Source organism: Dendrobates tinctorius, unplaced genomic scaffold, assembly GCF_039654945.1.
Source record: "Dendrobates tinctorius isolate UK_male_01 unplaced genomic scaffold, ASM3965494v1 ptg000022l, whole genome shotgun sequence".
Taxonomy (NCBI): domain Eukaryota; kingdom Metazoa; phylum Chordata; class Amphibia; order Anura; family Dendrobatidae; genus Dendrobates; species Dendrobates tinctorius.
The window spans coordinates 61,101,033-61,126,162 of record NW_027361690.1 but is presented as its reverse complement, the minus strand read 5'-3'; the positions used below and the strand labels follow the sequence as shown (position 1 = coordinate 61,126,162).

Sequence of the window (25,130 nt, the reverse complement as noted above, 5' to 3'; positions counted from 1 at the left end):
TCACAGAATAAAGCGATGCAAAAATAATTATTTTTTATATAAAATAGTGTTTATTGCATAAAAGTGCAAAAACATAAAAAAAGACATAAATGATGTATCACTGTAACCGTACTGACCCGAAGAATAAATTTGCCTTATCAATTTTACCGCACGCGGAACAGTGTAAATGCACCCCCAAAAGAAATTCTTGAAATGCTGGTTTTTGTTAATTCTGCGTCCCAAAAATCGGAAGAAAAAGCGATCAAAAAATGTCACATGCTCGAAAATGGTACCAATAAAAACGTCAACTCGTCCCACATAAAATAAGACCTCACTTGACTCGGTGGGTCAAAATACGGAAAAATTATAGCTCTCAATATGTGGTGATGCAAAAACTATTTTTACAATAAAAAGCGTCTTTTAGCGTGTGACAGCTGCCAAACATAAAAACCCGTCATAAATAGTAAATCAAACCCCCCTTTACCACCCCCCTAGTTAGGAAAAAATAATAAAATAAAAAAATGTATTTATTTCCGTTTTCCCATTAGAGTTAGGGCTAGGGTTAGGGCGGAGATTAGGGTTAGGGTTGTTTTGGGGTTAGGGTTGGAGTTAGAATTGGGGGGTTTCCATTGTTTGGGCACTTCAGGTGCTCTCCAAACGCAACATGGCATCTGATCAATTCCAGCCAATTCTGCGTTAAAAAAGTCAAACGGTGCTCCTTCCCTTCCAAGCTCTGCTATGCACCCAAACAGTGGTTTACCCCCACATGTAGGGTTTCAGCCTACTCAGGACAAATTGCAAAACAACTTTTGGGTCCTGTAACCCTTGGGAAAATAAAAAAAATTGGGGACTAAAAGATCATGTTTGTGGAAAAAATATGATTTTTTTATTTTCACGCCCGGGTGTTATAAACTTCTGTGAAGCCCTTGGGGGTTCAAAGTGCTCACCACACATCTAGATAAGTTCCTTGGGGGGTCTAGTTTCCAAAATGGGGTCACTTGTGTAGGGTTTCCACTGTTCAGGTACATCAGGGGCTCTACAACGGCAACATGACACCCGCAGACCATTCCATCAAAGTCTGCATTCCAAAACATCACTACTTCCCTTCAGAGCCCCGACGTGTGCCCACACAGTAGTTTTCTCCCACATATGGGGTATCAGCGTACTCAGGACAAACTGGACAACAACTTTTGAGGTCCTATTTCTCCAGTTACCCTTGGGAAAATAAAAAATTGGGGACTAAAAGATCATGTTTGTGGAAAAAATGATTCTTTTATTTTCATGCCCGGGCGTTATAAACTTCTGTGAAGCCCTTGGGGGTTCAAAATGCTCACCACACATCTAGATAAGTTCCTTGGGGTGTCTAGTTTCCAAAATGGTGTCATTTGTGGGGGGTTTCCACTGTTTAGGCACATCAGGGGCTTTTCAATCGCAGCATGGCGTCCACTCCCAATTCCAGCCAAAAAGGTAAAATGGCGCTGCTTCCCTTCCGATTTCTGCCATGCGCCCAAATAGTGGTTTACCCCCATATGTGGGGTATCAGCGTACTCAGGACAATTTGCACAATAACTTTTAGGGTCCTGTTACCCTTGGGAAAATAAAAATTGGGGGTGAAAAGATCATTTTTGTGGAAAAAATGTGATTTTTTAATTTTACGACTGTACGTTATAAACTTCTGTGAAGCCCTGGGAGGTTCAAAGTTTTCACCACACATCTAGATAAGTTCCTTGGGGGGGCCTAGTTTCCAAATTGGTGTAATTTGTGGGGGGTTTCCACTGTTTTGGCACATCAGGAGCTTTCCAAACGTGAAATGGCATCCGATCTCAATTCCAGCCATGAAAGTCAAATGGCGCTGCTTCCCTTCCAAGCTTTGCCATGCGCCCAAATAGTCTTTTACACCCATGAGTGGGGTATCAGCGTACTCAGTACAAATTGCACAATAACTTTTAGGGTCCTGTTACCCTTGGGAAAATAAAAATTGGGGGTGAAAAGATCATTTTTGTGGAAAAAATATGATTTTTTAATTGTACGGCTGTACATTATAAACTTCTGTGAAGCCCTTGTGGGTTCAAAGGACTCACCATATATCTATATAAGTTCCTTGGGGGGTCTAATTTCAAAAATGGGGTCACTTGTGGGGGGTTTCCACTGTTTAGGCACATCAGGTGCTCTCCAAACATGACATGGCGTCCAATCTGAATTCCAGCCAATTTTGCATTGAAAAAGTCAAACGGCGCTCCTTTCCCTTTGAGCTCTGCCATGCGCCGAAACAGTGGTTCCCCCCACATATCAGGTATCAGCATACTTAGGAGAAATTGCACAATAGCTTTTGCAGTCCAATGTCTACTGTTACCCTTGGTAAAATAAAAAAAATTGGACCTGAACTAATTTTTTTGTGAAAAAAAGTTAAATGTTCATTTTTTTTAAACATTAAAAAAATTCCTGTGAAGCACCTGAAGGGATAATAAACTTCTTGAATGTGGTTTTAAGCACCTTGAGAGGTGCAGTTTTTAGAATGGTGTCACTTTTGGGTATTTTCTATCATATAGACCCCTCAAAGTGACTTCAAATGTGATGTGGTCCGTAAAAATAAAATGGTGTAAAAATGAGAAATCGCTGGTCAAATTTTTAACCCTTATAACTTCCTAACAAAAAAAATTTTGGTTCCAAAATTGTGCTGATGTAAAGTAAACATATGTGAAAAATGAGGATGAATGAACTCATGGAGATCAATATCCAACAGTGCGGAGACACCATCACATGTTTCTTAACGCAGTGATTCTAGAGCAATGCCCCCATCCCTTATGGGAAATATGTAAAAACATGCAAAACACAAGCCGCGGAGACACCATCACATGTTTATGAACTCAAGCAATGGCTAGCCAGGGGCATTGATCTAGAATCACTGCTTTGATAAACATGTGATGGTGTCTCCACAGTGTTGGATGTTGATCTCCATGAGTTCATTCATCCTCATTTTTCACAGTCTTCTACTAGGCATTGCTCCTACTGGCAAGTTTCCTACTCCACACTGATGAGGGGCAATACCCCAAAACAGCTGTCTGTGGATGGATACCATGTTTTGGCATAAGTGGTTTCCTTCATTGCAGACTGCCCTTCCCGTGGTTGTTCCTTCCCGGGGAAAGACCTGGCTAGTCATTGCTTCAATTGAGAAACATGTGATGGTGTCTCCGCTGCTTGTGTTTTGCATGTTTTAACATAATTCCCATAAGGGATTGGGGCATTGCTCTAGAATCACTGTGTTGAAAAAGATGTGATGGTGTCTCCGCAGTGTTGGATATTGATCTCCATGAGTTCATTCATCCTCATTTTTCACAGTCTTCTACTAGGCATTGCTCCTTCTGGCCAGTTTCCTACTCCACACTGATAAAGGGCAATACCCCGAAACAGCTGTCTGTGGATGGATACCATGTTTTGGCATAAGTGGTTTCCTTCATTGCAGACTGCCCTTCCCATGGTTGTTGTTCCTTCCTGGGGAAAGACCTGGCTAGTCATTGTTTGCGTTGAGAAACATGTGATGGTGTCTCCGCGGCTTGTGTTTTGTAAAGTAAACATATGTGAAATGTTACTTATTAAGTTTTTTGTGTGCCATATCTCTGTGATTTAGGGGCATAAAAATTCAAAGTTGTAAAATTGCAAAATTTTCAAAATTTTCGCCAAATTTCAGTTTTTTTCACAAATAAACGCAAGTTATTTGAATGAAATTTTACCACTAACATGAAGTACAATATGTCACGAGAAAACAATGTCAGAATCACCAGGATTCATGGAAGTGTTTCAGAGTTATTACCTCATAAAAGGACAGTGGTCAGAATTGTAAAAATTGGCCCGGTCATGAACGTGCAAACCACCCTTGGGGGTTAAGAGGTTAAAGCTGGATTTGGATACAAAAAGATTTCCAAAACTTTAAATATACCAAGGAGCACTGTGCAAGTGATCATATTGAAATGGAAGGAGTATCATACCGCTGCAAATCCACCAAGACCCGGCCGTCCCTCTAAACTTTCATCTCAAACAAGGAGAAGACTGATCAGAGATGCAGCTAAGAGGCCCATGATCACTCTGGATGAAATGCAGAGATCTACAGCTGAGGTGGGACAGTCTGTCCATAGGACAAAAATCAGTCATACACTGCACAAATCTGGCCTTGATGAAAGAGTGGCAAGAAGAAAGCCATTTCTTAAAGATATCCATAAAAAGTGTCATTTAAAGTTTGCAACAAGCCACCTGGGAGACACACCAAAAATGTGGAAGAAGGTGCTCTGGTCAGATGAAACTAAAATCGAACATTTTGGCAACAATGCCAAATGATATGTTTGGCGTAAAGGCAACACAGCTAATCATCTTGAACACTCCATCCCCACTGTCTAACATGGTGTGGCAGCATCATGGTTTGGGCCTGATTTTCTTCAGCAGGGACAGGGAAGATGGTTAAAATTGATGGGAAGATGGATGGAGCCAAATACAGGACCATTCTTGGAGAAAACCTGTTGAGTCTGCAAAAGACCTGAGACTGGGACAGAGATTTGTCTTCCAACAAGACAATGATCCCAAACATAAAGCAAAATCTACACTGGAATGGTTCACAAATAAACGTATCCAGGTGTCAGATTGGTCAAGACAAAGTTCAGACCTGAATCCAATCGAGAATCCGTGGAAAGAGCTGAAAACTGCTGTTCACAAATGATCTCCATCAAACCTCACTGAGCTTGAGCTGTTTGCCAAGGAAGAATGGGCAAGAATTTCAGTCTCTCAATGTACAAAACTGATAGAGACATACCCCAAGTGACTTGCAGCTGTAGTCGCAGCAAAAGGTGGCGCAACAAAGTATTAAGTTAAAGGGGCCGAATAATATTGCACGCCCCACTTTTCAGTTTTTGAATTTCAACAAAAATTTAAAATAACCAATACATTTCGTTCAACTTCACAATTGTGTCCCACTTGTTGATTCTTCACCAAAAAATTACATTTGGTATCTTTATGTTTGAAGCATGATATGTGGAAAAAGGTTGAAAAGTTCCAGGGGGCTGAATACTTTTGCAAGGCACTGAAGGTGTAAGGCTCATCTGTCATTTTGAAAAAATATTGTTAACTGCAAGGCAAGTTTTTAAGATTGGAAAGATCGGACACATGGGTGTTCTGCTACAGTGTTCTGTGGAAGGAGCTGGAGACCTTAAACAAATGGGCACCTGAAAGGAAGGTTAGGCTAGTACCTGAGTAAGTATGAATTATCCCTGTGAGGTGTCCATTGTAGAACCTATGGGGTGATGAAGTTTCAGAGTAACCTACCGAAAATCCTTACCAATGTCTACCATATATGTTTTCTATTTCAGAAATATAATGCAGACAATAAAACTAGAGGAAGCACTTGTAAAAAATTGTTCAAAAATTCCAAAGCACTTGTAAAAAGAGTTCAAAATCAAGAACATTTTTTTAATAGCTTATTTTAAGTGCTTAAGATTGACAAGCTTGACGAACACGCCTGGATGGAGCAGAGAGGAAAACGGCAGCGTTCACTTGACTAGGCCTGAGCTTCAGCATGAGGGACAGTCCTATGATCTCCCACATTTAAATATCGGTGGTCTATTCTGATTTGCAAATATGTTTCGAGTTAATATTCACTCCATGAATGCAGATTTTACATGCATCTTATCTATACATTATGTTAATAGGGATTATGCAAGTTCTCTGCTTACATGGAGGCGTCTATGAATACAAATACAGTGAATCTTGACATTCTGGAAATGTTATTGTTGCCCTTTGCATTTGACAACAACATTGGTCCCATGTTTATAGCAAAAGGACAAGCATATGACAGCAGTGAGACAAACCAAGGTTAATAGCAGAGATATAATGATAAAATGCAGATTATGTATGTTTCCTGTCAATTGTAGATGCAAACTTTGGAGAAAAAGCACAGAAACTTGAAGCCACTGATGTTACCCTCAGCTTAATAAGAAGAAATCTGACAAAGTCTGATAATATTACCCTCTGTATCCATGCTATTCAGATCTATGCCTCCAATGGTATGTATTTCTATATCAGTCCTAAATGTGTGACTTTAAACATGGAATAGAGCTGATTAAATGTTATATTGGCTCCTGTTACCTGTGGTTGGGCATCATAGGAGACTTTAATTTTTGTTATATATTTTTGCTATGCATACAGTATAAGGCTGGTTTCACATTTGCGCTTTTGTGCGCAGCGCATCGTGCGCACCAGTGCGCATGCGCACTGCGCACCTATATTTAACATGATGTGCGCATGGTCTTGCGCATTCTTGCGCTTTCGTGCGCATGCTTTTTTTGTCTTTCGCGCCAGGCGCGTCAGACGCAACATGTTGCATTTTTGGTTCCGCCCTGTCTCGTTAAAACAACGCATGCGCACGGAATGCGCACGGAATGCGCAAAAACACCACATTGGAGCCTATGGGAGCGCAATACTTGCGCATGGTATTGCGCACGCTTGCGTTTTTATGCGCATGCGTTTTTACAATAAACATGACTGAAATGTGGTCTAGACAGTAAAAAAAAAAATTAAACCAAGGTGATAAAATGGTGTGGGCACTGGGATTCCACAATACTTTAAGGATTGCTCACGAGTGGACACACAGCACAAGCTGCACCAATGTAAGTATGAAAAACCTAATGTCTGGCTGAAATTTCAATACATTTCTATGTACTTATGTCACTTTTTTTTTTTATTGCAGCATGTCTTCATCTGGTGAGGAATATGTCCCCGGGACAGGGCAAGAGGCAGAAGAAGTGAGTACTATGCTTCCGTATGGATTGGAAAAAATAAACACATGTGATTAATTTTTTTGGTTTAATTTTCAGACCTCATCCTCCATCACGCCACCACCACCGGAGGAACGGCAGGAGCAGCAAGGCCAAGTGCGGGCGGGAAGACGTGATGTAAGTACAGACGGACTGTTATTTTTTTTTTTACTTATTTTCTAGTCTGGTTTATTTTTTTATTTTTTTTTTTTGGTATTTTTTATTTTTTTTTTTTTTAAATTTTCATGGTTGTTTTTTTCGATGTTTGTTGCTTTTTTTGCATTTATTTTCATTTAAAACAAATAATTTTTTCATGGCTTGTTTATCAATATCTAAAGCTCAAAGTGTGTATGTGTGTGTGTGTGTGTGTGTGTGTGTGTGTGTGTGTATGTTTGTTTGTTTGGGTATATGGGAACGGGACTATGGGATGGCGGATATGTATGATGGTATATGGTCACGGGACTATGGGATGGAGGATATATATGATGGGTATATGGGCATGGGATGGAGGATATGTATGATGGTATATGGGCACGGGACTATGGGATGGAGGATATATATGATGGGTATATGGGCATGGGATGGAGGATATGTATGATGGTATATGGGCACGGGACTATGGGATGGAGGATATGTATGACGGGTATATGGGCACAGGACTATGGGATGGCGAATATGTATGATGGGTATATGGGCACAGGACTATGGGATGGCGAATATGTATGATGGGTATATGGGCACAGGACTATGGGATGGAGGATATGTATGATGGAATATGGGCACGGGACTATGGGATGGAGGATAATTATAATTTTCTATAACTAACCACAGTTAGTTACTATGCCCGGGCAGCGCCGGGCTCTTCAGCTAGTTTTCAAGATTTTTTATTTTAAAATCTTTCAAAGATTAATGTTTGTCTTTCTTTTCTAGGCTCCACAGCGGGAGGAGGACCTCGCCCTGGACAACGACGAGCTCATTCGTCTAGTCCAGGAGCGAGTCCCGTTGTGGGACACCCGTCACCAACTGCACTCGGACAACGTGGTGATCCGGCGGCTCTGGAACGAGGTGGCCGCATCGCTGATGGATGGCTGGGACAACGCCTCTCCCCGGGTCCGCAAGGATTTTCGTAAGTATTTAAATGCAGTGTGATGCAGCAGTGATCTTGGCCGGGATCACCCAACTGTGTGTGATGCTATTAACTCCATGGAGTTTCTATCATCACACACAGTTGGATGATCACAGCCTCCAGTGCATAGTCTTACTTTTTTTCTTTTTTTTTTTTCCACCACAGTGAACAAAGTCAGAACCCGTTGGCGCTCGATGAAGGACCGCTTCAACAGGGATATCCGTCAGGAGAATAAGGTTCGCAGTGGTGCTGCGGCAAGGACCGGCACGAAGTACAGATACCATCGTGCCTTGGCATTTTTAAGACCGGTCCTTGCCTCCCGAACGTAAGTATTTTCTAGTTGTATTGTGTTTTATTCTGTGCTTTTCTATTCCACAGGAGTTGGCGATTGTTAATTTATGGTAGTAATTTCTTTCTTTTCTTTTCACAGCACCTGGAGCAGCACCCTGCAACCTGGGCCCGAAGCGGTCCTTCATCAAGCTGCCCCGGACCCCTCCCAGCCATCCATCAGCGAGGAAGCACCTTGCAGGTCTGCACCACAGTCATCTGGAGACCAGGAAGCTGGTCGCTCAGGTGTTCCCCTGTCCCAGGTCTCTGCCACTGGTTTTGCGGGCACTTCCCGCCAGCAGCGGCAGAGGACCTTGGACAGGCCTCTCATGCCCGAGTTCGTTGAATTGAGCTCGGTCTTTCAGAGTAGCCTCAAGGCACTCTCCGATAGACTTGAGAGTGGTTTCCTCCTTTTGGACCAACGGTACAAGTCTATCGAGGGTCGCCTTGAGCGCCTGGAAGTCGACCTCGCCAGACCAGCGCATCATTTTTACACCCAAATAGCTCGGGACACGGCGGAACACCTTACCCCTGACCTCCAGTTGACTGTCATGCAGGCCTGCAACAATGCTTTTATGCAGGCTATGCAGCAGAGTAGGATTATGCAGCAGTCAGCGGTGGCATTTCCACTGGTGCCACCCCTGACTCGTTTTACAGCATTACCTACTTCTGCTGCATATCACTGCACAGCCACCACACTTCCAAGCCTCGCCGGACACCAATATACCGCCCCAAGTCCGAGTGCAGCTGGACACTTACCCGCCAACACCATGCCAAGCGCTGCTCCTGCCTGGCCCACCACTGCTGCCGCCACCACCACTGGATGGCCCGTCGTCACCACCCCTGCCTGTAGCGCCGCCACCACCACCACCAGCGGGAGGACCACCCTGGTATGGACCGCCACAGCCACCACGCCTGCATGGACCGCCACCACCACCAGCACCACCACCTCGGAGCAGCATCAGCTGGGGGACCCGCATTCAATATTTACGGCCCCTGCCAGGACATCCACCACCACCAGCATGCCACAGCAGGTACAAGATCCTGGCAGGCGGTCCACAAGCGCCAGGCGGTCCCCCAGCTCCAGCCAGTCCACAGCCTCCAGGCGTTCCAGAGGCTCAAGGCGGTCCAGAGGCTCAAGGCGGTCCAGAGGCTCAAGGCGGTCCCCGGGGTCTAGCCAGTCCTCAGGCTCAAGCGAGGACAGCAGCAAGACGACGGGCCACCGTCATAAAAAAACAAAGAGGAGGACTCTTACCCTCCCTCCTCCCTCACCTCCCACTTCACAACTTTCCTTGCCTCGGCTCCCTTCCCCCACTTCTTTGGTTCCTCCTTCCCCTAGAACCCCTTACTCCACCCAAAGCCGTTCCTCATCCCTCCACACCCCCCAGTTTCCAACAACTAATAAGTAAAATAAATGTTAAATTTATATTTCAAAATAATGTTTGGTTATCGTGTCTTTCGCCGCCTGCACACACTGCGCCGTACACTATGGTTTGTTTTTCTTTACTTTATACCGGATGGTCAGCCATCCAACTCTGAAAGGGATACTATTTTTCATTTTTTTTTTTTTTATATATAATATAAAATATATAAAAATATATATATATATATATATATATATATATATAATTTATTTATTTTTTTTGGTGGTTTCCCTTTCTTTACTTTATACCGGATGGTCAGCCATCCAACTCTGAAAGGGATACTATATTTCATTTTTTTTTTATTTATATATATATATATATATATATATATATATTTATATATATATAAATTAAAAAAAAATGAAATATAGTATCCCTTTCAGAGTTGGATGGCTGACCATCCGGTATAAAGTAAAGAAAGGGAAACCACCAAAAAAAATAAATAAATTATATATATATATATATATATATATATATATAAATATATATAAATATATATATATATATATATATATAAATATATATATATATATATAAATATATATATATATATATATAAATATATATATAAATATATATATATATATATATATATATATATATATATATATATATATATATATATAAATATAAATATATATATATATATATATATTTTTTTTTTATTTTTTTTTATGGTGGTTTCCCTTTCTTCACTTTAACCTGGGCAGGTGAGTAGTGGAGTTTATTAAGACACAGTACACTAGGTATAAAAAAACATGTATTTTATTTTTAACAAACAACAAAACTATTAAACCATTTGATCCTGCCATGCTACACGACCAACATCGGATAAAAAGTAGTCCGCAAATTGGTCCCTCATTTGGGCAACTTCGACTGAGGACCGAAGAGGGTGCTGAGTAAAATCTGGCAAAGGGTTGGCAGCAGGCTCATCCATGTCAAAGTTCGGCCGCTCCTTTGCCATAACAAAATTGTGCAGAACCACGCATGCCTTCACCACCTCATCCACTGTTTCCATTTTGAGATTGATGGCGGTGCTGAGAATTCGCCATCTGGCCACTAGAATGCCAAAGGCGCACTCTACAGTCCTGCGAGCCCTCGTAAGCCTGTAGTTGAAAATTTTCTTGCGGTGGTCCAAGTCACGGCTGGAGTACGGCTTCAGCAGGTTTGGGCACATCTGAAATGCCTCATCCCCAACCACTACAAATGGCAGTGGTGGAGTTTGGGTTTGGGGAAGAGGCCGTGCCAGTGGAAAATTGAAATGGTTGCCGTACAACCTCCAGCCCATATCAGAGTTCTTAAAAGTCTGTGAATCGTTGCCCCGTCCGAATGCCCCATGTCCACCGCCACAAACCGGCAGTCTGCATCCGCAATGGCCATTAGGACTGTGGAAAAGTACTTCTTGTAGTTGTAGTACTCGGAGCCACTTCTTGCGGGTTTTGTGATGCGGATGTGCTTCCAGTCCACCGCTCCTAGGCAGTTCGGGAAATTGCAGACTGCCCAGAATTTCTCCGATATTTGAAGCCACTTTTCGGCAGTGGGCAATGGCAGAAACTCCGGACACAGAACATCCCACAGAGCCCTGCAGGTGTCGGCAACAATCCCGGATAAAGTAGAGATTCCCAGCCGGTACTGGAAATGCAGGGATGAAAGACTCTCTCCAGTTGCCAGGAACCTGCCAAACATAAAAATAAAAAATAATTATATTTCTGTCTTGGGTATTAATAAAAACACTGAAAATAAAAAAGTACATGGCCTAACTATTTTGCATGTTTTTTTAATACAACATAGCAAAAAAACATTTTATAAAGGCTTGGGATTAGTACATGCCAGAAGAAAAACCATTATGCAAAAAAGCAATTTCCCAAAAATAATGTTAAAATTCAATAGCCAAAAAAAAACCTAATTTTTTGGACCAAAAAAAAAAAAAAAAAAAAAAAGGGAAAAAGCCAAAAAAATTATGCAAACATAACAACATACATACCGTAAGGTGACAAGGAGCCTTTCTTCGGGAGGAATGGCACGCCGGAGCTGAGTGTCCCTTCTCCGGATGTTTCCTTCAACCATACCCAGCAAGTCAAGGAAGCTTTCCTGGGACATCCGTGTATAGTCAGCAAATTTCTCCAGGTTTTCCTGTAGCTCGCTGTACAGCGTGTGATATGCTCCACGGCTTGCCCGGAGTTCGATGATTGGATGCCTCCAAAACCGACGCCGCTGCCGTCTCTGCTGTCTCTCCCTCTCCCTTTCTTGCTGGCAACAAAAGGCATACGCCTGAGACAGCGCAATGTCAAGATCCAGCTTGAAGCGGAAATTATCCAGACGCAGGTCCATCTTGACACCGGAAACAGCAGCAAAATCTGATGAATTCAGCAGTACAGGGTCTATAAAACATTCCAATGACACACGCCCACTGGTGACCCATTGGTGGTCAAGGATTTTTCTATTGTGAAATGTCACACCTAAAAACGCATGCGCATAAAAAACGCAACCGCATGCAAAAACGCATGTAAAACGCAAGTAACACTGCGTTATTTTGACGCATCAGCGTGCGCATGAAGAAAAAAAAACGCACATTTGTTTTGCGTTTTTCTTTGCGTTTTTTATGCGCACGATGCGCTGCGCAAAAAAACGCTAATGTGAAACTAGCCTAGGTGATGAAACGATAGCAGGATTAAGTCTCCTAAAGGGGCTAACATATAAAGGAAAAAAATAAAAGTTCTTAAAATCTAACAAAAACATAAAAATTCAAGTCAAACATGTGTATATATATATATATATATATATATATATATATATATGAACAACGACAAAGCAAAGTCCAGCAATAACGTGAGCAATCCAGGATGCTGTTAAAATTTTTTTTCTTTTTATTCATAAATCCGTTAAAATGCAATGGTCCAAGTAGTTCAAAACAGCAATAACGCAGGAAAGTCGTGCAGATAGGACTTTCCTGCGTTATTGCTGTTTTGAACTACTTGGACCATTGCATTTTAACGGATTTATGAATAAAAAGAAAAAAATTTTTAACAGCATCCTGGATTGCTCACGTTATTGCTGGACTTTGCTTTGTCGTTGTTCACATTTGTATGGATGGACTCCTACATCCAGATCCGGGCACAACGGAGTTAACCAGGTCAGCTGAGGTTCCAGGTGGTTCACAGGAGTGAGCTGGTCTACATTGTTGGATTTATATATATATATTTATATACATACATACAAAGTTGAAACCAGAAGTTTACATACGCTATATAAAAAGACACATCTGCATGTTTTTCTCAGTGTTTGACAAGAAATCAGAGTAAACCTTTCCCGATTTAGGTCAATTAGGATTGCCATAATTATTAATATTTATAAATGGAGATTCAGTGGCGCTTACGTGAGAGATTAGTTCCAGCAGCAGCACTAAGACACCCGTCACAGCAGTGTCAGAAAAAATGCTAGTAAATCAACCAGGAAAAGTGTGCGCTTGGATAAACTCAAATATGGGTGGTATCAGAAGGGGGGGAAGAGTAAGAATAAAACTGATTAGGATGTTGTGAATCTGACTAATAGCAGAGATCTTTTAGAATAATGACAGTAATAATTAAAGGGCCTCAAAAGGTCCCTAAAAGACTATACTGTTAGTGCCTCAAAGCTATTTAGTACAAGACAATCCCCTCTCGAGGGTTCTGCATGAAAGTCACAATACAAATGCAAATAAGGAATGACTGTAATAGTGCCAAAAGCAGTGTAAATAAAAGTAAGGCCGGGGTCACACTAACCAACTCAAAATACGGTCAGTATTTTACATGCGTAATACGGATGAATGGCCCCTAAACAGTGCTCCGTATGTCATCCGTAATCGAGGTGTGGTCGCGTATTTTGCGCATGTCAGCATCCGTATGTAATCCGTATGGCATCCGTATGGCGAGATTTTCTCGCAGGCTTGCAAAATGGACATATAATGGAGCCGTATGACAGGGTTTCTAACAGAAACCAAAGAATAGATATAGACACATAGAATGCATATATGTATATATATATATATATATATATATATATATACATATATGTATTCTATGTGTCTATATCTATTCTTTCGTTTCTTTATTAAACCTGTCAGTGTGAGTTTACTGTATAGCGCACTGAATTGCCGGCTTTGCTAAAAGACACCGGGTGCGTATTTCTCGCAAGTCACAAGTGTGGTCCGTGTGTAATCCGTATTTTTTGCGCACCCATAGACTTGCATTGGCGTACTACGGGCGTAGTACGCTGACAATCGCAGCATGCTGCGATTGGCACGGAGCGTAGAATACGGATGAGAAATATACGGCTGGTGCGAGGGACCCCATAGAGAATCATTGGTCCGTGTGTAATGCGTGCTTTTAGCGCCTCTCACTCGGCCGTATTCCTCCCCAGTGTGACCCCGGCCTAACAGTTCACACTACAGCGTCTGCAGATATACTAATAAAAAGCTACAGCCCTTCTGATACCACCCATATTTGAGTTTATCCAAGCGCACACTTTTCCTGGTTGAATTATTAATATTTGCCAAATGCCAGAATAATGAGAGAGGGACAATCTTTTAAGACATTTTTATTACTTACTGCAAAGTCAAAAGCTTACATACATTTCATTAGTACATAAATACATTTTCACACTTTTTTATGTCGTATTTTTGATGCTCCAGTTTTTGTCCTTATGTGTCATGTTTTAAATAAAGGTGCTTGGTTTTGATACTTTCTGCTTTTTTGCTCTGACAAAACTTTATTGCTTTAATTATGTGCTGACTGCATGTGTTTTTTATTAGTTTCCGCTGCAGAAACACACTAAAAACGCAATTGTGTTTTTTACCTATGGAATTTCCGTACTAACGCAAATCTTTGGGAAATTATACACAGAAAATTCAGAGTACCCACAAGAGAAATTGGCATACTCAGTATTTGAAACACACACCTCAGATCACTTGACGCTGAGTAAAAAAGAACAGTGGGCATGAGACTACTATAAATCCCATCCACTTTGGTAGAACTGTAGGGGGCTGTGTTTTTGACATAGCAAAACTATGCAGAGTAAAAACGCACCAAAATCTTATTGTGGGAATGAAGGGGGCTCAGGGTCGGCAATGACTTCTCTTCACCCTGAAACTCCTCTTCTAAGCAGATATTATTCCCATGTGTGCTATATCGTTGTGCTCGCTCTGCACTTACTTGTGGATTTTAAGACTGCTACATCTTTGTCCTTGGGACCGGAAATGGTAACATACACCAGGAGACCTTGAGTCCGGTTCAACAGGTATTGTTTTACTGTAAGGTTCAGATACATTCGGCTGCGGCATGCAGTTTGGGGCAGAGCTCTATCTGGCTGATGTTCCCATTAAACAGTACACTTCAAGGTCCTTCCTCTGGTCTGTCCAAACTGCACACACTTCAAAAACTCCTGTTGGCACTAGGGACTCCCCATACTGCAACCCAACATTCCTGAGGCCCGCCATCATTTTCCCTTGCTCTTCCCTGACCAGCCTCTTCCTATTAGGAGAGAATGAGACATGAACTCCAATGCCTTTTCCGGGTTATAGGCCCCGAACAATCCAGGAACTGTACGCTAGACTCTCGGTGCGCCTTACTGCTGTCTGGAAGCTTTGTACAGTTAGGGCCCATCGCAGCTTGTAAAGAACTTTACTTCCGCTAACACTGTCTGAGACTCTCACTACAGGAAATGCTTTCCCTGTTTATTTGCCATAGCCCTTCCCAATATGTGGGCTATTCTCAAACCATTTAACTGTTTATTACCCAGTGTATACTAAATATATCCCTACAGCCTTCCACTGGTTTCCCTATTGGACAGCCTTACTCAATCCTCGCAGATGGCCTTGAGGTTAAACCTCCAGGAAACCGAACACAAACTGACTATAAGGATAAAATCAACTCTTTTACATATAAATAACATATTCAAACAAAACATTTTTCATCAAATTTAAAGCATTTGCCACAACGTCTTCTTGAGCACTGCTCACCCTCTTACAGTAGCATAGCCTAACAGAACGAAGCTTATCGCATAGATACAGTAAAGGAATCAAGTTTACTACATAGATTTGGTAAAAAATCCAAGCTTACTACATCCATATTGTAATAGAACTAAGATTACTCCATAAATACGATAGTAGACCCAAGATTACTAAGTAGATAAGAGAAGAAGCCAAAGCTTACAACATTGGTACAAAAAAGGAAACAAGATTACTTTTGGTGGCATTTTTTCCCCATTTTTCTTGACTTCCTGGTGTTTTTTTTGCTCCAAATATAGATCGCTCTAGTTGGAATGTTTTTTTTTCTTAGATTTTCCATGTGCTTTTTTTGTGGAAAAATCTCCTCATGATCCTCGTGATCCCCTATAGCTCCAGATGAGAAGACATTTCATATGTTGTGAGAGTCACAAGGATGTAGAGGTCAGTGAAGGACCTGAGAAGCTTTGGAACAGGAGTAGAGTTGGGCATATGAAGTATGTGTCACTTCTTTTTTTTCTGTACCATTCTGGCCATTTATATGTTTTTTCTCATCTTCTATCTTGAAAAGTACATCGGCCCCAGCCTTCTGGCATCCCGCTTGCTAAGGGGTGGTTCTGTCATTTTGAACCTGTTGTATAGTTTTTCTGCTAGCCCAAACTGTACACTCTCCTCTGCTTTTAGAACAAACAATTTTACCTTTCCAGTATTGAAGGAGTGCAGGGCCTCTGAAGCTGTCCAGTTTCAGCGACCCTGCCAGCTTCAGAGAAGCGTTTGGAAGCTCTAAAGGTACTGTCTCACTAAGCGATATCGCTAGCAATATCGCTATAACTTGTGACGTTATAGCGATATTGCTAGCGATATCGCTGTGTCTGATACTTACCTACGACCCGCTCCCCCGCTGGTTATTGCTGATCGCGCGAGAACGTCCAGGACCGTTTCTCGTCGTCAGCTTCCTGCGGCGCTTCCTGTGGAGAGACGAGCGACGAGCGTGGAGCCGGGCGGGAGGACGCAGGATCGCCTGGTGTGACAGGTAAGTAGCGACCCCCATCCCCAGCGATGTCGCTGGTGAGATCTGCCTGTGTGGCAGCTCACTAGCGACCACTTAGCGATGTACCAGCGATCCTGACCGCGTCATATCGCTGGTCGGAATCGCTGGTACATCGCTAAGTGTGACAGTACCTTAAGGCTTTATTCACACACCAGTACTTTTGATCAGTATTTCATCAGCATTTGTATGCCAAAAATAGGAGTGTCTCCAAAGCAAAGAACAGGTGTCAATCTTTAAATTATAGTTTTTCTCAGTAACTTTTAATTCTGGTTATGGCCTACAAACACTGATGCAAAATACTGACCAAATACTGACGTATGAATAAGCCATAAAGCAAAGAGCTTGTAAAAGCACTGTCCTTGCAGAGGAAACCGGTCATTATGGACACACTGCCGAGGTGGCCCATAACCTTGGTAACAAATAGCACACTCCAAAATTAAAATCTGAGTTTGAGAACAGAGAAGATTTTTAATAAGAATTAAATTGCAAAATTGTTTGTTATTAAAAGATCTTTGTAATTTTACCCTTTTAACAAGATGAAACCTTGTAAAAAATATCCAAAGTGGACAGCCTTTTCAGAGACTGGATTAATTTAGCAGTTCTGATACTAAAATACTATATGTGGTAAATATTAAACCGCCATTATCTTTACTAAAGTTACCTAACGATGCTTCCTATGTAGCAATTTCAGAAAAGTGTTGAATGATCTAAAGAGCCAAATGCTGTGCGCACAATCAGAAAAGGCCAGGAGGAATATTTTAAGAATGGCCAATGATGTTTGTCAGCTGTTTGTGTCACACTGTCTGGCCCATGATGATGTCTTACGGCATATGTGTGTCACATAAAAAAGGGACAAGTTGATCCTAACTTCCCTAATTAATTGTTTTCAACTATTTCATTTTAAACGAAACTCTTACTTGATTTCCAAATGTTACCATCAGCAAAATAGTTTGGCAGGCACCTGACAGGCCGGAAGAGTTGATGAGATATTGGTATCTTTGTCTTAATGCACTGTGACAGTTTAGAGCATCAAATAAGGACTGTGAAATCCTTCCAAGATGAACTATAAAAATATCATGTAAGGAGGAAAGAATAGATACAGGAGAATCAAGTAGGTCCAGCCTGTATTTTATAGCTCTTAGTAAGCAGCTCAGTATTTCACATTTGTTAACCAATGAAACCATAAGAGGTTGAGCTTGCACTTAAAGAGTAAAGATGAGCAAACATTTTGACGTTCTGTTAGGCAAATATTTAAATGTTCACCAACTTGTTCGACAAATGGATTGAAGAACGCAACCGAACGTCAAAAGCCACGCCTCCCCTCCTGCACCTTTTCAGACACATCACTGATCTGATCAGCTGTCATGTGCCCCTAAAAGCTGTGGGTGGAATCGCGATCCACTTGCAACTGTTAGCATGTTAAATGCTGCTGTCGAATTCCAACAGCGGCATTTACCATGCATGCTCCAGAAGCGCATCACAAACCACGTGCTTCGGTGCCCCTTTCACATGACCATGGGGTGCCAATGGGTTGAAATGACAATCTGGGGTCTGCCTGAGACCCCTGTAATTGTCATTGCTGATCTGCCAGACGACAGTGTGAGCTTGCTGCTATGACCGAAGGTAAAATCTTTACCTCTGATTACAGGCATTGGCTGATGGGACTACTGCTCCCATCAGTCTACGCCTGCTGCCGCTAATAACAGTTAGAGCAGGTACCACTGATGGGAGTTTTCTTAAATAAATAATTAGAAAAACAGCATGGGGTCCCCCAATTTTTGACAACCAGGCAAGGTAAAGCAGACAGCTGGGGGCTGGTATTCTCAGGCTGGGAAGAGGCCATGGACATTGGCCCCCTCAGCCTAAAAATAGCAGACCACATCCGCGCCAGAAAAGGCACATCTATTAGATTTGCCAATTAAGGCACTTTGCCCAACTCTTCCCACTTGCCTTAGTGCAGTGGCAACAACGGGTAATAGTTGGGTGTTGATATCACCTTTGTATTGTCAAAAGACATCAAGCCCAGAGGTTAGTAATGGAGAGGCATCTATAAGATGCCCAGATTACTAACTCCATAGGCATAATGTATAAAAAAACAAACACCACTATAAAGTCCTTTAATTGAAAGAGTGACACAAACACCTTTAATGAATCTAAATTAAACCATACTCACGTCATCACCAATTCCACTGTTGCCATGGTCTCAAGTAATAAAACAAAAAAAAACAACCATATCCCTCACTTTTCTGATGTTCTGTCCCATCCGTAATCCATGTCTGGGGATAAACAGTTTTTAACCTGGACGGTGCCATGATGAGACCGTCCAGGCTGAGAACCACTGAGGAATGAGCTGCTGCGAGCACAGCCTCAGTGACTAGCGGTGACATCATCGAGGTTTCCGCCCATCACTAAGGCTGCGTTCACAGCCGGATATCTGAACTATAGGGACCTCGGTGAGATCATCACTACACCGTGAGACTTTTTCTCATTATGTTAGCGGTGGTCTTGTAAGGAGGTGGTGGGGAACCTCACATGCCTCTACTCCCCTGGAAGCTGTTCAAACAATTAAATGCGGCACCTCATTGTTTATTAAAGTAAAATGTAACATTTATGCACTGTAATGTCATACTACATTTAGGATTAGGGATAGAAGTTAGCATAGAGCAACAGTGGGGTTAGAATAGAGGGGCATATTAGAGAATAGATAGGAGTGTTAGTTGCAGGCAGCATGGGGATTAAGCAAATGGGAGGGACAGAGCAGATCAGCACAGAGAACAGCACAGCGCAGGGAAGTATAGGATAGGCACTTCCTGATTAGAGGGAGAAGCACGGGCATCCTTGTCCAGAGCAGGGTGCATGCAGTATTGAGTCCAGAAGGATTACTGGCTGTGGGGATAAAGCTGTGATGGCAGTAAGGGGTCCTAGGTGAAGAATAGTGCAGTCGGGCACCAACTCTAAGACCAGGGTGGAGGCAGCTGAGATGGCATTCCCGGCACCATTCCCAATTGGAACTGAACGAGGGGCTGACAGGAAGCTGGTGACGTGGAAGGCACAGATGTTACATGGACTTTCCAAAGAGGCTGCCCGGATGGCAGGGAAATGAAGGCACATACAGAACAGAGTTTGACTAGAGGTATGGCAGCGAATGCAGAGAGGAAAGAGAGAGATTACAGAGAGAATAGTCTGCCCGGAAGGCAGGGAAAGTGCAGAATACATGGCTTTGTGTGAATTGTGCTGCCTGTGTGATGAATATGCTGCTGTCCAGTAAAGTTAAGCTGTTGGAAAAAGACTTCATCTCTGAAGTGATTTGTGGTGCTTGGAGCCGACATGACAGCAGCTGAGGGGAATCTGACAGAGCCAGTAAGTGTGCTATGGCACATGCTGCAGAAAAGAACTTTGCATTTCATCTGTGTGGCACCAGGGTGTGGTAACACTACAGCTCATTGCCACAACTACCACCCTGGCCGCCTTACAATCTCTCCGAGGTCACTGCAGTTCAGGGGCCCTGCTGGGAATGCAGTCTCAAAGACCGGTGGTAGCCTCAATGAGGTCACCGCTGCTCACAAACTGGATGGTTGCATCTTGACATTGTCTACGTTGAAAACTGTGTATCCCCAGACATGGATTACGGTGTGTTCTACATATTGGAAGTAGCAATCCTAAATGTCAATGTTGACTCTTTAAGGAGCCTTGCCACATGACTTAGAATAAAAGCTAAGCCAAAATCTCAACTTGTAGATGTGACGTTTCGGGGTTTTCCCCTCGTCAGTGCAAAGTATGAGATAATAGCAGGAAATTATTCACTTTCTGGGGGGAACTGATCATATGTTCCCATATCTAGAGGTAAGTTTGTCAGAAAAGACACTCAGGGTTAGTAATACAAAGGTTCCTGTTATTTCTCCTACAACTCTATGTAAGGACGGACATATAAATTTTGCAACTTGTGTTATGCCCACAGGGTGTGATGATGTATAGTGGACTGAGTAGACCATTGATGGTTTAGTGGTAGCTGTATACCCGATACTCAAGAGACAGGAGAATGAGCTTCATAAAACCGAAGATATTTATTAAAGAAAGTTTAACAAAAGGGAAAAGATGCCTGAGGGGAGGACCCTCTGGATCATGATACTGTACCACGTAGTGGAGCACCAGACAAGGTATACCTCTATATAGGGATTCCCCCCTCACTACACCAGGAGGCCTAAATGTTGAGAATCCCAGACCAGAAGGGCGACCCATACAGACCTTAGAAGAGGCTGTGGAATACTGGCTCTGTTGGTGGAGAGAATCCCCGAAGCTCAGTGTAATCCAGGAAAGGCTGATCCACCAGTAGTGGTGTCTGGATGGTTCCGTGAGGAGAGGCTTGGTCAGCCTGGGGTGGGATCCGGGGTATCCAGAGGGATCCAGGATAGGGAACTACCAGCAGAGGATTCTATGGAGACAGAGGTACTAAAACAAAGGGGGGGAGAAAAAACAACAACAACCTGAGTTCTGTTAATAAAATTGCTTTATTGTGGAAGGCAAGAGAACAGTAAAAGCTGCCAAAAATCAACCAAAAACATAGAGGGCACAACAGTCCATAAATGCCTTAATTATATAGAGTGTCACACCATATAGACACTATATGACCAAGGTGAGTACATTCAAAAAATTAGCATATCAAAAGACAATGTAAATAGTTCAAATGAATGTCAGAACAAGCCATAGGAAGTGACAAAGATCATATTAGCATAGTAAAACAGACCACATAATGGCATGAATACATCACCTAATGTACAGGAAAGTGCAAGCCAGTAGAGGGTCCACATGCCCGCCCCAATGCACGTTTCAGGACACTTTCGTCAGGGGGCACAAGGTATGACAAGCAGAGAGAGTTTAAAAGTGCCAGGGACCGGAAGAGATCATCTCAATTGATCCCGGAAGTAGTCGAGCGCTGCCTAGTTAACGCACCCACACATTAACATGGCGGGTGTCATCCGGGTTATGACGTTGGAAACACATGGGCCCCAAGTGATCCGACGCCAATAGCCCATAGGCGCCGCCGTCAGTGAGATAAGGGTGTAGCGCATGCGCAGATCAAGCAGCATATTAACTGAGGGCAATACTTGGGACATAAAGATGAATCAAAAAGCACCATAAAAAGGTTGAATAAACAGCGAGAGGAGCCGCAGTCAATATGGTATGGAACAAAACACCAACATAGCAATTATAAATATAAGTATATAAGTATATATACAGAGGTATTAGTATAATGCAAAGCAACAGTCTTCAAATTGCAGAGCACAGCAGAGTGTGGTCTGATCCGGAGGCAACGATCCTACAGAATGAACACATTGCCCAGGCACTTCCCTTAACCCCTTTCCGACATCGGGCCCAATAGTACTCCGATGTCGGACTCCCTCCTTTTGATGTGGGCTCCGGCGGTGAGCCCACATCTTTCCTGGGACATGTCAGCTGTTTTGAACAGCTGACATGTGCCCGCAATAGCCATGGGTGGAATCACGATGTGCCTGCAGCTATTAACTAGGTAAATGCCGCTGTCAAATGCTGACAGCGGCATTTAAATGGCACTTCAGGCAATCGCGCACCGAAAATACGCACACCGGTGACCCACGTCATATGATCTTGGGTCACCAGTGTGTCGGCATGACAACCCAAGGTCTCCTGGAGATCTCTGTGGTTGTCAGTGCTGGATTGCTGTGAGCACCACCCAGTGGTCGGCGCTCATAGCTAATCAGCAATTTTACTACATATAGGTGATCTGACCATCGCCTCTATGCAGCAGAACTGATCGGGCTATGGCAGCTTCTAGTCTCCTATGGAGACTTTTGAAGAATGCAAAAATAAATAAATAAATGTGTTTAACAATATAAAAAAAAATAAAATAATATAAAAGTTCAAATCACCCCTCTTTCGCCCCATTCAAAATAAAACAATAAAAACGAAATCAAACATACACATATTTGGCATTGCGTTCAGAATCACCCAATCTATCAATATATAGAAAGAGTCAATCCAATTGGTAAGCGGTGTAGCAAGAAAAAAAATTCAAAGCGCCAGAATTACATTTTTTTGGTCGCTGCAACATTTCAATAAAATGCAGTAACCAGTGATAAAAAGAACGTATCTGCACTGAAATTGTATCAATAAAAATGTCAGATCGGCACGCAAAAAATAAGCCCTCACCCAGCCCCAGATCCTGAAAAATGGAGACGCTATGGGTCTCGGAAAATGGCAACTTTTTTTCTTTTCTTTTTTTTTTTTTTTTTTTTTTTTTACAAGTAGAATTTCTTTTCATCACTTAGATAAAAAAAAAACCTAGACATCTTTGGTGTCTGTGAACTCTTAATGACCTGGAGAATCATAATTGTAGGTCAGTTTTAGCATTTAGTAAACCTAGTAAAAAAGCCAAACAAAAAACAAGCATGGGATTGCACTTTTTTTCCGCAATTTCACTGCACTTGGAATTTGTTTCCTGTTTTCTGTTACACGACATGGTAAAACCAATGGTGTTGTTCAAAAGTACAACTTGTACCGCAAGAAACAAACCCTCACATGGCCATTTTGACCAAAAATTAAAAAGTTATGGCTCTAGGAATAAGGGGAGTAAAAAATGAAAATGAAAAGCCAAAAATACCCCTGGTCGTTAAGGGATTAAAAGATGACCAGATACGGATTGAAGTCGAGGGATTTGGATACATTAGTGTGTTTCAGGGTGATAGAAGTTAATAGGCTGGAAGCTAAGTTTGGCTTAACCCCCAGCTGTTTCTATAATTTTTTATTTTTTTTTGGCAATAGGTATCATCCATTGCCTTCTATGGGAACCAATATGGATATAATTCTGATGTTCCTTTATTGAACCACGCTATTTTTTACCTCTTGTCTGTGCTTGTCTGATTTTACTGCAGAGAGTTTTTTTTTTGGCTTTATTTGATAATGCATATGGAATCTATGTTTTCTGTAGTCTATTAATACCCAAAAAGACAAGATTGCCACTATCTACTGGTAGCTTATGGAATCTATATTTTCTCTGGTCTATTATTTCCCAAAAAGACAAGACTTGCTACTATCTATTGGTTATACAAGAGGTTTCTCTATGTTTACATGTAATAGCCTGTCTTTTATATATTGCGCATTATTAGCCTGTGTATTATATTAAGCACTGTCTTTCATCTCTTTTATTTGCTTATTGTTTTCCCACCTGTAGTTTATAAGGGTCACTTAGGACGAGTCTGGGACAGCCGCCGCGGAGTGGGGGAGCCAAATCGTATCTTTTAGGGTGCCAACCTCCACTGTCAGGAAGGGATAGCAGGCTAGTGTAGGGCTATCGTAGGTTATTATTGTATAGAGTTTGATAATTGTGTTATTGCACTAGGGGGGTGTTTTTTACCTCAATTTATTAAAGTTTCATATTTTTAAAGGGATTATATGATTGCACTTTTGATTTTTCTTCCCTGCTCCTGTGGACATTTTTTTGATAGAAGTTAATACTTTTATGCCCCAAATTGACAAAAGTATTCTAGGAGTGATACCTTTATTGGCTAACCAGTAAAACTGTATCTGCAAGCTCTCAGAGGCGCCTGAAGAAGCCTGTGCTCTGAAAGCTTGCAGATATAATTTTACTGGTTAAAAAATAAAGTACTTTTTTAAATTTGTTTACTTAACCTCAAAACAAAATGTACAATATAGATATTTGCATGCAGTAGTAAGCATTATACAGAGCACACATACTCACATATATTATTGAACACAAAAGAAAACGTGCCCTCTTATTTATATGCAAGGTAGCACATATGTAACCTACAGAATATATGTAATTCCTAGAATACTTTGTCATTTTCAGACATAAAAATATTTACATCGATTTTTCTGGCTAGCACGGTACCACAATATAATTTTGTATTGTACATAATAATAAGGGGTGATAGAAGAATGTGAGTGGGAGTCATCACTCAACTAAGGAAAGAAGTAGATTCGTGAACTGGTTTCATAACTGTGAAGACAAAAGGTGCCATGTTAAAAGCTTTCTTCTGTTTCTTGTTTGCTGTGAACAAAGAGGCAGACGCCCATTTGGCTTTCCATTCCTGTGACTGGGATTGTGTGTGAGTTCCTTGCATGGTGTTGTGTGTACGTAATTGTGCAGAGAAAATCTCTAAAGGAGTGACAACACTCAAGGCTGCCGCTAGGAATTTCAGGGCCCCATACTGGTAAAATTTTTGGGACCCCCTCTGCCCACCGGGCCCCATACGCCAGTCAGGGCAGTAATGCCCTGATGGCGGCCCTGTCCAATGGTACCAAGGTGGAACTTAAATATATATAAGCCTCTACTTAGAAAACAGCATGACCTGGGAATTAAGGTTTTCATTTTAGTTTCAATATCAGCTGTTCTGTATAGAAATAGAGCACAGCATAGCAAACAAAAGAGAAGAGATTGTAATGGAAGAAA

The 25,130-nt window shown here is 42.0% G+C and overlaps 2 protein-coding genes across 2 annotated transcripts in view; both read left to right on the top strand.

Annotated features, from left to right (window-relative positions):
* AGBL1 (AGBL carboxypeptidase 1) overlaps nucleotides 1–25,130 on the top strand; it is a 1,225,565-nt gene that overhangs the window by 6,837 nt on the left and 1,193,598 nt on the right. Inside the window, exon 4 of the mRNA XM_073569145.1 lies at nucleotides 5,895–6,026. Within this exon, the coding sequence (XP_073425246.1) occupies nucleotides 5,895–6,026 (132 nt within the window). The remainder of the gene's footprint in view (nucleotides 1–5,894; nucleotides 6,027–25,130) is intronic.
* Nucleotides 7,027–9,640, top strand: LOC141084206 (uncharacterized). The gene is made up of 2 exons (XM_073568733.1): nucleotides 7,027–8,227; nucleotides 8,333–9,640. Exons 1-2 carry the CDS (start codon nucleotides 8,097–8,099, stop codon nucleotides 9,636–9,638), a joined length of 1,437 nt encoding a protein of 478 aa, XP_073424834.1. The 5' UTR covers nucleotides 7,027–8,096; the 3' UTR covers nucleotides 9,639–9,640.

Coding starts and splice junctions, on each gene's coding strand:
- LOC141084206 (XM_073568733.1), top strand. CDS start 8,097: ATGAAGGACCGCTTCAACAGGGATATCCGTCAGGAGAATAAGGTTCGC. Junction 8,228..8,332: donor CCGGTCCTTGCCTCCCGAAC/GTAAGTATTTTC, acceptor TTCTTTTCACAG/CACCTGGAGCAGCACCCTGC.